Source organism: Macaca fascicularis, chromosome 2 (genome assembly GCF_037993035.2).
Source record: "Macaca fascicularis isolate 582-1 chromosome 2, T2T-MFA8v1.1".
NCBI classification, from domain to species: Eukaryota; Metazoa; Chordata; class Mammalia; order Primates; family Cercopithecidae; genus Macaca; species Macaca fascicularis.
In genome coordinates, this window is record NC_088376.1 from 44600079 (window position 1) to 44613198 (window position 13120).

The following is a 13120-nucleotide window of genomic DNA, read 5'->3' on the forward strand; positions in this document are numbered from 1 at the left end:
ACTACTGCATCAGCAACAAATTAGATGACAACAGTATGATCACTTCCTTGGAACATGGTTCTAGCTAGATATTCAGGGTACAGGGCTATGTGGAGAAAGACGCTAAGATGAAGGGGCCAGTGGGGGAGGTGGCCCCAGCAGGTGTCCCAGCGGCTTTCGCCTTGGCAGGTGGGAGCATGACCTGTCATGTGCAGTTCCCGGCGGGCTATACATAGCCAGTCAAAGCTTCTTACAAGAGAAACCTCTTTCACACCCTCCATGGGTCCTACCCGCAGGCCACAGGGCTCACTGTAAATCCCCTGGACGTTGTCTCACCCGGGGAAGGGAAAGCAGCCAGCAGCCCTCCAGTCCTCTTGTGCTTTCCCTGGGAGTGTGCCCCGTGCTCAGCCATGGTGGACATGGGGGCCCTGGACAACCTGATCGCCAACACGGCCTACCTGCAGGCCCGGAAGCCTTCGGACTGCGACAGCAAGGAGCTGCAGCGGCGGCGGCGCAGCCTGGCCCTGCCCGGGCTGCAGGGCTGCGCGGAGCTCCGCCAGAAGCTGTCCCCGAACTTCCACAGCCTGTGTGAGCAGCAGCCCATTGGTCGCCGCCTCTTCCGTGACTTCCTAGCCACTGTGCCCACATTCCGTGAGGCGGCAACCTTCCTAGAGGACGTGCAGAACTGGGAGCTGGCCGAGGAGGGACCTACCAAGGACAGCACGCTGCAGGGGCTGGTGGCCGCTTGTGCGAGTGGCCCTGCCCCAGGGAACCCACACCCCTTCTTCAGCCAGGCTATGGCCACCAAGTGCCAAGCAGCCACCACCGAGGAAGACCGAGTGGCCGCAGTGACACTGGCCAAGTCTGAGGCCATGGCCTTCTTGCAAGAGCAGCCCTTTAAGGATTTCCTGACCAGCCCCTTCTATGACAAGTTTTTGCAGTGGAAACTCTTTGAGATGCAACCGGTGTCAGACAAGTACTTCACCGAGTTCAGAGTGCTGGGGAAAGGTGGTTTTGGGGAGGTAAGTGTCACCCAGTAGCCAGGCTAGAAGGTGAAACAGAGAGCATGAAAGGGGGTAATGCTGCCTTTCTTTTTTTAAATCTCATTACTTAGAACTAATTTCAGGACCACATGTGGAGGATTTCTAGCCCCCTCCCCCCAGCCCCCTTCCTTGTAGCCATGGTGTGAAATAAAACACAGATGGCATGAGAGAGACAAGCAAAATGTAGACTTGGCCAAGACTCTGTCATGGGTCTCCATCAGGAACGTGCTGAGATGCCCGGACACTTTGGAGAATGATAGCAACGTGTGACAGAAGATCTCCATTTCCCCTAAATTGTGATTATGAAGGTACTACCAGAAAAATGGATATTTAAGAAAACACTCTAACTAGCCAGGTGTGGTAGCATGCCTGTAATCCCAGCTACTCGGGAGGCTGAGGCAGGACAATCACTTGAGCCCGGGAGGTGGAAGTTGCAGCGAGCCGAGATCATGCCACTGCACTCCAGACTGGGCAACAGAGTGAGACTCTCTCTCAAAAAAAAAAAAAAAAAAAAAAAAGAAGGAAAGAAAGAAAGAAAACACTCATCTTGAAGTAAGGTTGAGAACCTGTTTTGTACCACTGCTGTGCCCAGCTTTCTGTTTTTAAGTAATAAAAAAATTTCAGATAAAATTTGTTTGATATAAAACTAACCATTAACCATTTCAAAATGTACAGTGCAGTGGCACTTTGCACATATGCAATGTTGGGTAACCAACACCTCAATCTAGATCCAAGACACTCTCATCACCCCTGTGCCCATTAACAGTGCCTCCCCATCCCTCTCCTCCTCCAGCCCTGGCAACCACTAGTCTGCTTTCTGTCTCTAGGGATTTGCCTATTCTGGATGTTTCACACAATATGTGATCTTTTGTGTCCAGCTTCTTTCACTCATTAGACTGTTTTGGGGGTTCATTCACACTGTAGCATGTGTCAGTACTCCATTCCTTTTTATGGCTGCATAATATTCCATTGTATGGATATACTACATTTCATGTAGCCATTCATCTGTCGATGGACATTTGGGTTGTTTTCACCATTTGGCTATTGTGTGTGGTGCTGCTATTCATGCACAAGTATTTGTTTGAATACTTGTTTTCAATGCTCTTGGATTTATGCCCAGGAGTGGAACTGCTAGGTCATAGGGTGATACTATGTTTCACTTTTTAAGGAGCCACCAAACATTCCACATTTTTTATTCCCACCAGCAATGCTTAAAGGTTTCAGTTTCTCCACATCCTTGCCAACACTTGATATTTTCCTGTATTTTTTTATGAAGGTCTGCCTAGTGAGGTGAAGGAGTATCTCACTGTAGTCCCCACTTTTTCTTGAGAACACTTCTTATTTACAGCTTCTCCTTTCTCCAATGCCTGACATCTTTCCACACAACTCCTCCTTTATCATCTTCTCTCCACCTCTCTCCAGTATCATCTACTTCTACCTCTTTCTCTTCTTTTCTTTCTCCTTTAAGGTATGTGCTGTCCAGGCGAAAAACACTGGGAAGATGTATGCCTGTAAGAAACTGGACAAGAAACGGCTGAAGAAGAAAGGTGGCGAGAAGATGGCTCTCTTGGAAAAGGAAATCTTGGAGAAGGTCAGCAGCCCTTTCATTGTCTCTCTAGCCTATGCCTTTGAGAGCAAGACCCATCTCTGCCTTGTCATGAGCCTGATGAACGGGGGTGACCTCAAGTTCCACATCTACAACGTGGGCACACGTGGCCTGGACATGAGCCGGGTGATCTTTTACTCAGCCCAGATAGCCTGTGGGATGCTGCACCTCCATGAACTCGGCATCGTCTACCGGGACATGAAGCCTGAGAATGTGCTTCTGGATGACCTCGGCAACTGCAGGTTATCTGACCTGGGGCTGGCTGTGCAGATGAAGGGTGACAAGCCCATCACCCAGAGGGTGAGTGACTCTCCACCTGCCCCAAGTGCGGGGCACAGAGTTGGAAAAGAGGGGAGAGGGCTTTTCTATTCCCAGGGCAAATAGAGCCTTGGACTTAATTCTTTTGGTTTTTTTCCTAAAGCGCTTACGTTGTCATCTTGCCTTAAGAGGAGTGGTATAAGAGGATTGGCTTCATTGGCTATTTGGGGGCTACTTTGCTCTCCTCTCACAGGGGATGGGGGAGCCTCCTTTGTGAGTTGGGGATGGCCTGTGCTTTCATGAGATGGAAAGAGCTGAATCCATATTCAGGGTCCGGGTGTGTCCCATCAATAACCACCTCTATGGTGCTGTGTTCCTGAGCCGACAGAGCCTTGGTTTCCTTTTCTGGAAAATGAAGGGGTTGGACTCTAAAATTCCATGATCCTAGGAGGTAAACTTTAATCAGATAAGAAAAAGAATGATCCGGCTGGGTGTGATGGCTCACGCCTGTAATCCCAGCACTTTGGGGAGGCCGAGGCGGGTGGATCTCCTGTGGTCAGGAGTTTGAGACCAGCCTGGCCAACGTGGTGAAACCGCATCTCTAGTAAAAATACAAAAATTAGCTGGGTGTGGTGACGGGTTCCTGTAATCCCAGTTACTCGGGAGGTTGAGGCAGGAGAATTGCTTGAACCCGGAAGGCAGAGGTTGCAGTGAGCCGAGATCACACGACTGCACTCCAGCCTGCTCAATAGAGCGAGACTCTGTCTCAAAAAAAACAAAAAAAAAAAAAAAAAAAGAAAGAAAGAAAAAGCAAAAGAAAGAAAGAAGGAAAAAAAATGATCCTCTCACACCTAGAACATTAAAAGAAAAATATCTCCTTTCCTCTTTGGTGTGGAACTGGCAAATGTTTTGCATTGGATGAAGAGGAAATTTAAATGAAGATATATAGAAGAAAACAAAGGCAGCTGATGTTTATTTTAATCAGTTTGGTTCAAAGTGACTTGCTGAAAATTCTTTGGTTAAAAAGGGAATTATAATTAAGCGATTATGTTAGGTGAACAATGGAGAATCTCTGGAATTCCAACATCTTTACCTCGGAGTCTGTGCACAAAGGTGGGGGATTCCACAGCAAGACAAGGGCTCAAACCTGGCTCTTAAATGCTTACTTAAAACCTTATTTTTGTACAGTGTTCAGCCTATAGGGCCCCAAGGAAATGAGAAAAATCATGGCAAGTTTGAGAAACTGCTGTGGTGATTTTATGTAGCTGTGAGGGAAGGGATGTTGACAAGACTGAAGGACTGGGCTTCCACAGGCGCTGGAATGCCTTCATGTAGGGGAAGAGGGGATCTTGAAGGGTTAATTTAGGAAGGGAAATGACATGATTAGATTTCTGTCTTAAAAAGACCAATGCAGCAACAATTTGGAAGGTAGATGGTATAGGTAGGGAAGTTAGTTAGGAGGCTAAGGTAGTGAGTGGCCCAGGCAAGAGATAATGGGGGTCGGTACAGGACAGTGGGATGAAAGAAGTGGGAGCAAATTGGAGCTTTTGGAAAGAGATCTGATGGAACTTCAGGAGCAGCTGGGTGTGGGGATGAGGGGAAGGTGAGGGTCTCTAGCGCCAGTGGCCAGAAGGAAGAGCAGATGTGTGGGCAAGCTGGCAAGTTAACCTGTGATTATGTTGTCTATGAGGTTCCTGTAGAAAGGGCAGGCAGAGATGTTCACTGGGCATTTAGACCTATAGGCCTGGTGCTGTGGAGGAAGACCTGGGAGAGACATGGAGATTTGGAGTCATCATGGTTTGGGAAGCAGAGGACACTGCTGAGTCACTGGGAAAGAGTAGGGGAAGCAGACCAGGAACAGATGCTGAAAAACACCAACATGTAGGGGATACAGAAGAAAAGAGGCCCTGAAGAGGTTTAAGAAGTAGGAGGAAAGGCAGGAGTGATATAGTCACAGGAGCTGTATCAGTTAGAGATGAGTTTCAGGGGCATATCCTAGAAAACCCAAATAACAGCAGATTAAAGAAGACAGAGGTTTGTTTTTCTTATGTAACAGGGTGTGGAAATAAGCACTTGCCAGCATTAGTTCAGCAGCTGCAGGATAACGGGATCTGCATCTTTATAATTCTAGCCTTTTCCATGTGTTGCAAGATGGCTGCTGTAGCCCCAGTCATCAGGGCCCTGTTCCAGAGAGGAGAAAGGAGGAAGGGTCAGGAGTAAATGGACACGCATGCAGCAGTTGAGTGTGGCCCCCTTTAGGAGCTTTCCTTGAAGCTCCATCCAACAAGCTTTCACTTAGATATCACTGGCTGGGACTGTGATCTGGCCACTTCTTAGCTGGAGGGGAAGCTGATAAATGACATTCGTGAAATTTTTTGGTTAAAAAGGGAATTACAATTAAGCGATTATAATTACTGAATTATATCTGGGCTGAGTAGAAGATCACCCGGCTCATGTCCAGGCCGTGTGTGCCTATGTTGTAGATGTGGAACTTGGGGCAGGGGTGAAGGAGGGGGTTCTAGTTAGTAAGGATGAAGAAAGGCTGGATATTGAGCAGGTAACTAGCAGCCTCCGCCACAGGAGCCAAAGAAGAGGATTTCAGGGAGGAGGGTGTGGTCAAAGTATCAAGTGCTGCAAAGAGGTAATGCCACCTGTGGGATTTGGCAGTTAGGAAATCAGTGTCAGGGAATGGTGAGGTCTCAACGCAGACTGTGGAGGTTGGATTGATCTTGAAGTAGGTAATGAGACTCTGGAAAGGGGAGACTGGTCCCTAGACGGGGACACAGTGGCAAAATGGAGTTTTGAGATGGGGAGGGCAGAGCAGGTTTAGATGGTGAGGCAAAAGCCAGCAGAGAAGGTGTTGATCCTGTGGGAAGGAAAGATAGTAGACAATGGCAGAGAATGGGAAGGAGCTGAAGTAACACTGTGTCCTCCGTGGGCGGGAAGGAGGAGCAGGCCAGGGAGGCGACAGAATGTTTGCCTCTTTGGGACATTCCTATGAACACAGGAACGCGGTGAATCATGGATCCATGTCCGCTGAGGCTGGAGAAAACTGAAGTGCAGCACTTCACAGTTTGGCATTTGTGTTGTCCATTGTGCCGAGCAGGAGCATTCCTTCTGAGTCGCCCGTGGACATGTATCACACTAACTGTTGCTATATCTCGACCTTGCTGGAGGCTTAGCGGACACACAGAGCTTTGGCTCACTCCAGTCTCCCTTCTCAGCTCCTCAGGCTCTGTTCATGGGCCATGGCCATTTGGAAGGACAGCTCCTTCCGTGGCTCCTGGGTGCAGCTCTCTGGCTTGTCCAGAACTTGAAGGAAGCTTTCTGTGCCTCCCCAGTGCTGTCCACTACCAGGAATGTATTTAGTAGAGAGGTTCACTGCCTACAGACCTTTGGCCCTTTTACCTCTGTGTCCCTCTCTGTCCACACTTCAGGGTTTAGGCCACTTGCCTCATCCAAGAAGTTTTATGCCCCAGTTTCTGGGCCTGCCACGGAAGCCCAGGGGACCATCAGGAAGGGTGAGGGGAGAGAGATGGAGAGTAAGATTGGAAGTCATAAAAAACAAAGAGGAGAAAGGAAGGCCTCCTTCCTTCACTGTTTCCCCTTCTACACAGCTAAGTAAACCCCCTTAGTTTCCTATTTATTGCAGCTCCCACACATATAATTGGGCTCACAAGTAGATTGTAAGGTCATTATATTCACAACATTTCACAGAAAGAAAAGACAGATAACATAGTTACAGGGCTTCTGTAACACATTCAGTTGTGATGTCAAGATACTATGTTACAGAATTACTGTGAACATTAACTCTGTGGTTTGAATGAGTCCTCAAAATTTGATGTGTTGGAAACTTCATCTCCAGTGTGGCAGTATTGGAGAGGTGGGGCCTTAAGAGGTGAGTGGATCATGAGGGCTCTGCCGTTGTGAATAGATGAATGGATTAACGGGTTATCACAGGACTGGAATTGGTAGCTTTATAAGAAGAGAAAGGAAGACCTGAGCTAGCACATCAGCACCCTCAGCCCCACACGATGCCCTGAGCCATCTCAGTACCCCTCAGAGTTCCCACCAGCAAGAAGGCTCTCACCCTCTCACCAGACATGGCCCCTCAACCTTCCTTTCCTTTTAAAATACTTTTCTTATAAAATACTCAGTCTCAGATACTCTGTTATAAGTAACAGAAAACAGGTTTAAGACCGAAGAGGTAACAAGGAAAAATCACCCTGATGATGGAGGTTGAACTCTGATTGAGTCTGAGCGGTTCTTCCCGAAAAGTTAAGGCATTGTGGCTTTGGAAATTTGGCTAGTTTCTTCTCATTCAGAGACTCATTTAGTCTTGTATAAGTTGGGATTTCTTTCTGCTAAATATAGCAGAATACCAGATTTTGGTATAGATTTGGCAGTTCAGCAATCTCACGGACAAGACCTCTGTTAAAAATCTCCTGGCTTGGGCTGGGTGTGGTGGCTCAGGCCTGTAATCCAGCATTTTGGGCCCAGGAGGACAAGACCAGTCCATAGTAAGAACTCCATCTCTTAAAAAAGAATTTTTTTGTTTGTTTGTTTTAGGCTGGACGTGGTGGTTCACGCTTGTAATCCCAGCACTTTGGGAGGCCAAGGCAGGTGGATCCACTGAGGTCAGGAGTTCGAGACCAGCCTGGCCAACATATTGAAACCCTGTCTCTACTAAAAATGCAAAAATTAGCCGGGCATGGTGGTGAGCACCTGTAATCCCAGCTACTTGGGAGGCTGAGGTGGGAGAATCATTTGAACGCAGGAGGTAGAGGTTGCAGTGAGTTAAGATCACACCACTGCACTCCAGCCTGGACGAAAGAGAAAGGGTCTGTCTCAAAAAAAAAATTTTTTTTGTTTTAAACTTACCCAGGTGTGGTGATGCATGCCCGTGGTCCCAGCTATTTGGGAGGCCAAGGTGGGAGGATTGCTTGAGCTCAGGAGTTCAAGGCTTCAGTGAGCTATGATCATGCCACTGCACTCCAGCCTGGGTGACAGGATGATACCTTGTCTCAAAAAAAAAAAAAAAAAAAATCTCTTGGCCTTTTCCTCCTTGTCACAAGTGGCTGTTGCAACTCCAAACATTGAGTCTGCATTCCAGGAGAAGAGAAAAGAGGAGAAAAGAACAATATCCACAGATATCTGCTTATAGCCCATTAGCCAGGACCATGTCACATGTTCGCCTCTAGCAGCAAAGGAGGCTGAAAAATAGAGTATTTCATTTTCCAGTCTCTGTTTTGGGGGATGTTAAAGGAGAGGAGGAGTGAGATTAGGTGCTGGGTAAGCTGAGAGCATCTGCCATACCAGGCCCCAGGAAAAAAATATTGATGAGGATTAGGAAATCAAATTCAGTTTCATTACTTGCACAGACATTGGGACTAGAGAATGATTGTGCCAATGGTGTGGTAGACAGAATTCTAAGATGGCCCCCTATCAACGACCCTTGCTTGCCCTTGTATCATCCTCTCCCCTTGAGTGTAGACAAGACCCGTGAGTATGATGAGATATCATTGCCATGGTTGTGTTATGTTACAGGGCAAATGGGACTTCACAGTTTTAATTACAGTTACTAGTGGCAGGGCGAGTTGGCTCACGCCTGTAATCCCAGCACTTTGGGAGGCCGAGGCAGGCGGATCACGATGTCAGGAGATCAAGACCATCCTGGCTAACGTGGTGAAACCTGGTCTCTACTAAAAATACAAAAAATTAGCTGGGCGTGGTGGCGGGTGCCTGTAGTCCCAGCTACTTGGGAAGCTGAGGCAGGAGAATCGCTTGAACCCGTGAGGCAGAGGTTGCAGTGAGCCAAGATCACGCCACTGCCCTCCAGCCAGGGTGACAGAGTGAGACGCTCAGAAAAAAAAGAAAAGGTTATTAGTTAGTTGACTTTGAGTTCATCAAAAGGGAAATGATCCAGGTGGGCCTGACCTCATCACACCAGTCCTTTCAATATGGGTATGGAGGCTAGAGACAGCAGAAGTCAGAACTGTGAAGCACAGAGGGCCTCCGTGCACCCGGCTGGCTTTGAAGATGGAGGAGCAAGGTATGCAGGTGGACTGCAGGCACTCAGAGCTGCCTCTCCCTGACAGCCAGCAAGGAAACAGCAAGGAAACAATTCTGCCATCACCATGTACGCTTGGAAGAGGACCATGGGCTGCAGATCAGAATGTAGCCTGACCAACATCTCCATTTTATTAGCCTTGTGAGATCCTGACCAAAGAGCCCTGCCTTGCTGTGCCAGAACTTCTGACCTACGGAACTGCAAGCTAATAAATGAACTGTTTTAAGCTACTAAATTTGTGGTAATTTGTTACACATCAGTAGAAAACTCATACAAATAGTTAATAAAGGAAGGTAGCCAGGGTAATATTGTCGGGTAGCATCAAAATTAATGGAGAAGGGCTGGGCACTGTGGCTGATGCCTATAATCCCAGCACTTTGGGAGGCTGAGGCGGGCGGATCACCTGAGGTCAGGAGCTCAAGACCAGCCTGGTCAACATGGCGAAACCCCATCTCTACTAAAAATACAAAAATTAGCCAGGTATGATGGCAGGCGCCTGTAATCCCACCTACTCAGGTGGCTGAGGCAGGATAATTGCTTTAACCTGGGAGGCAGATGTTGCAGTAAGCTGAGATTGTGCCACTGCACTCCAGCCTAGGCAACAGAGTCAGACTCTGCCTCAAAAAAAAAAAAAAAAAAAAAAAAAATTAATGGAGAAGATATCCAGGTGCTGGACATTGTTGGAGGGATAATGTATTCCTTTCTCACAGGGATCAGAATACCTACCACAAGTCAAGTGCTGTGACTCACACCTGTAATTCTAACACTTTGGGAGGCAAAGGTGGGAGGATGACTTGAGGCCAAGAGTTTGAGACCAGTCTAAGCAACATAGCAAGACTCTGTCTCTTAAAAAAAAAAAAAAAAAAAAATTACCTGGGCATGATGGTATGCACCTGTAATCCCAGCTACTCAGGAGGCTGAGGCAGGAGGATTGCTTGAGCCTGGGAGTTTGAGGCTGCAGGCAGCCGTGATCACACCACTGCACTCCAGCCTGAGTGATGGAGCAAGACCTTGTCTCTAAAAACAAAACAAAACAAAACAAAACAAAAAATAATGCCTACTGCTTATTTTAATAGAACTGGAGGCTGTAATTGAATTTAGAACTCTAGACATGATTCTTCCAAGTGGGTAGCTCTTCCCTGGGTATGAGCTGTGCCTCCCTGGGGGACACAGGTCCTTTCTCACCACTGAAGGACAGTCGGTGAAGTACTTTGATGTTGTTCTACAGGCAGCAGGGAGCCATTGAAGGTTTGTGAACAAGAAAGTGCCAGGACCAGAGGAAGATGATTCTGACACTATTTAAAATGAAAGAGAAAGAGACTAGGGCTGGGGAGAAACGGGAACCTGCAAAGAGCTACTATACAAATCCGCACATGAGGTAATGCGGGCCTGAGGCTGGATCCTGGGCTCTAAACAGAGCTCAGTCCCCTGGCCTCTTACCTGGGCTCCATCAAGATCCAGACCTTTACATGCTTCTCTTAAAATGGATCTGTCCTCAGTGGAGGGCTAGGGGACACAGAACCGCTCCTAGAACACAGTGACTTCTGCCCTGTGGGGTCTCCTGGAAGCTGGTAGTTGGGTAGTGACTCCAGGAGGTGCTTCAAGGGTGGAAAGGAGCAGGTTTGAGAAAGACTGAGGCAGACATGTGAGGAAAGGCGGGGGCTGAAGAGCATTGGCCTGAGGCTGAAACCTGAGTTCTTGTCCCAGCTTCATCACTCATGCACCATGTCTGCCCTCTCAAGTGGGCCTTAAGACGTCTCTGCAATTGCTACCACTTTTGAGTCTATGAGATAGTCTTTGAATTATCTGGAGGAGAGAAGTTTGCTGGTTTGAGAGTTTCATTCTGTTGCCCAGGCTGGAGTGCAGTGGCGTGATCTCAGCTCACTGAAACATCCACCTCTCAGGTTCAAGCACTACCACGCCCAGCTGAGGTTCAAGCGCCACCACACCTGCTAATTTTTATATTTTTAGTAGAGTTGGGATTTCACCATGTTGGCCAAGCTAGCCTTGAACTCCTGGCCTCATGCGATCCACTTGCCTCAGCTTCCCAAAGTACTGGGATTGCAGGTGTGAGCCACTGCACCTGGCCTAGGAGGAAAGAAATTTTAAACTCAAAAGATTAACAGATAGAGTAGGTTACTGTGATTTACTGGACTATCAATCAGAGTTCTTATGGGACAGAACTATGTTACTTAAGAAAAATGAAATTAATGGTTTACATAACCAGGAAGCCCTGGCCTGATCCAGGTGTCTGAGCCGTGTCCCTGGGAGTCCCTGTCTGTTTCCCAGCTTCGCTCTTCTCTGTGTTGCCCTCACTATCAGGCAGGTACTCCCTGCACGGGAGCCCCAGACGCTTCATACACTTCCTACCAACTGAGAGACTCCCACAGAGGGAAAACATTTCTTTATGAATAGTTCCTTCACAGTTCCCAGAGAGGGCGCTCACTGGACAAGTCGGGTCACATGTCCAACCACAACCAATCCCATTGGCCGAGACTAGATCACTGCCTGTCCTAGGAGCCAGAGGAAGGTCTGTCCCACTTAAATCTCCTGGATCAAGAGCAGAAGAATGTGTTCTCCACAGGAAAATCGCAATGCAATAAATGGGGACTGGATGCCAAATGGGCAAAAAAAAACCAAAAACAAAACAGTGGAGGCCCCTAATAACTGCTGTTACCTAAATGGTTTGAAAAGTTTAGAACCTTTCTGACCCCTTAGTCACGGGATGATGGGACCTGAGAGTTCAAGTAGGTAACTCTTTTCTACATATAAGCTGAGCCTCTTGGAACCCTTTACAAAAAGATTCTGAGTGAGGTACTGTTCTTAGCTCCATTGTACAGTTGGGAAATTGAAACCCAAAGTCACAGTACTAGTATGTGATATGATTTCAGGCACATCAGATTTAAAAGCGCTCATAGTTTTTACTCCACCTTATTGAGTTCATGCACATGGCAACACATAGCCTTATGTTTTTTTGTTTGAGACAGAGTCTCGCTTTGTAGGCCAGGCCGGAGTGCAGTGGCACAATCTCAGCTCACTGCAAACTTCGTCTCCCAGGTTCGAGCGATTCTCCTGCCTCAGCCTACCCAGTAGCTGGGATTACAAGCCCGTGCTACCATGCCCAGCTGATTTTTTGTATTTGTAGTAGAGATGGGGTTTCACCGAGTTAGCCAGGATGGTCTTCATCTCCTGACCTCATGATCCGCATGCCTCAGCCTCCCAAAGTGCTGGGATTACAGGCGTGAGCCACCACGCCCGGCCAGCATTATGGTTTTTAATGCTATAAAAGGCTTTTCACTTGGTAAGACTCAGACAGAATAAGTGCATGTGATGACATTAGCGTATCTTCCCAGTCTGGTCTGATGTGGACACCAACCACAAGCCTAACTGAACCTCTGAGAAAGGAAGACTTCAGAAAAGGATCAGCCCAGCCTGACCTACACAGGGAATGATGGCCATTAATATTTCAGAGCCAGCTTCTTACCCATAGGTGCAGTACAATTAAACATGTTCCAGCCACTGTCTATGTGCACTTTTTTTTTTTTTTTTTTTTTTTTTTTTTGAGATGGAGTCTTGCTCTGTTGCCTAGGCTGGAGTGCCATGGTGCGATCTTAGCTCACTGCGACCTCTGCCTCCAGGGTTCAAGCGATTCTCATGCCTCAGCTTCCTGAGTAGCTGTCATTACAGGCACCTACCACCACACTCCACTAATTTGTGTATTTTTAGTAGAGTTGAGTTTTCACCACGTTGGCCAGGCTGGTCTGGAACTCCTTACCTCAGGTGATCTGCCCACCTCGGCCTCTCAAAGTGCTGGGATTATAGGCGTGAGCCACCGCGCCCAGTCAACATGCACTTTTAATAAACGTGATAAGCACTTCTGCCTGTGCTCAGTTGACATCTACATGCACACAGTGAAACTAGTTTGTATCATTGTTAAATATTCCAGGTAAATATAATAGGAATATTGGGGAGCGAGGATCATGCTTGCACTTTTTAAATTCAGAATTCTATTTGGTGAGCAGTGACCTTCAGGTGTTATGCAACATGAGTCTTTAAAATTTGCTATTTTGTTAGGAATGGGAATGAGGTTACAATAGTGACCCAGAAGCTTGTTACATGTTTAGATACCTGGTCCTGCCTTGAAGTCTCTGACCAACTCCTCAC

At 47.4% G+C, this 13120-nt stretch overlaps 1 protein-coding gene across 1 annotated transcript in view; it reads left to right on the forward strand.

The window, feature by feature from the left end:
• The first annotated feature begins 301 nt into the window (after window positions 1–301).
• GRK7 (G protein-coupled receptor kinase 7) overlaps window positions 302–13120 on the forward strand; it is a 41540-nt gene continuing 28721 nt past the window's right edge. The window contains exons 1-2 of the mRNA XM_005545970.4: window positions 302–1001; window positions 2491–2928. Coding sequence (XP_005546027.1) covers window positions 390–1001; window positions 2491–2928 — 1050 coding nt within the window. The 5' untranslated portion in view covers window positions 302–389. The remainder of the gene's footprint in view (window positions 1002–2490; window positions 2929–13120) is intronic.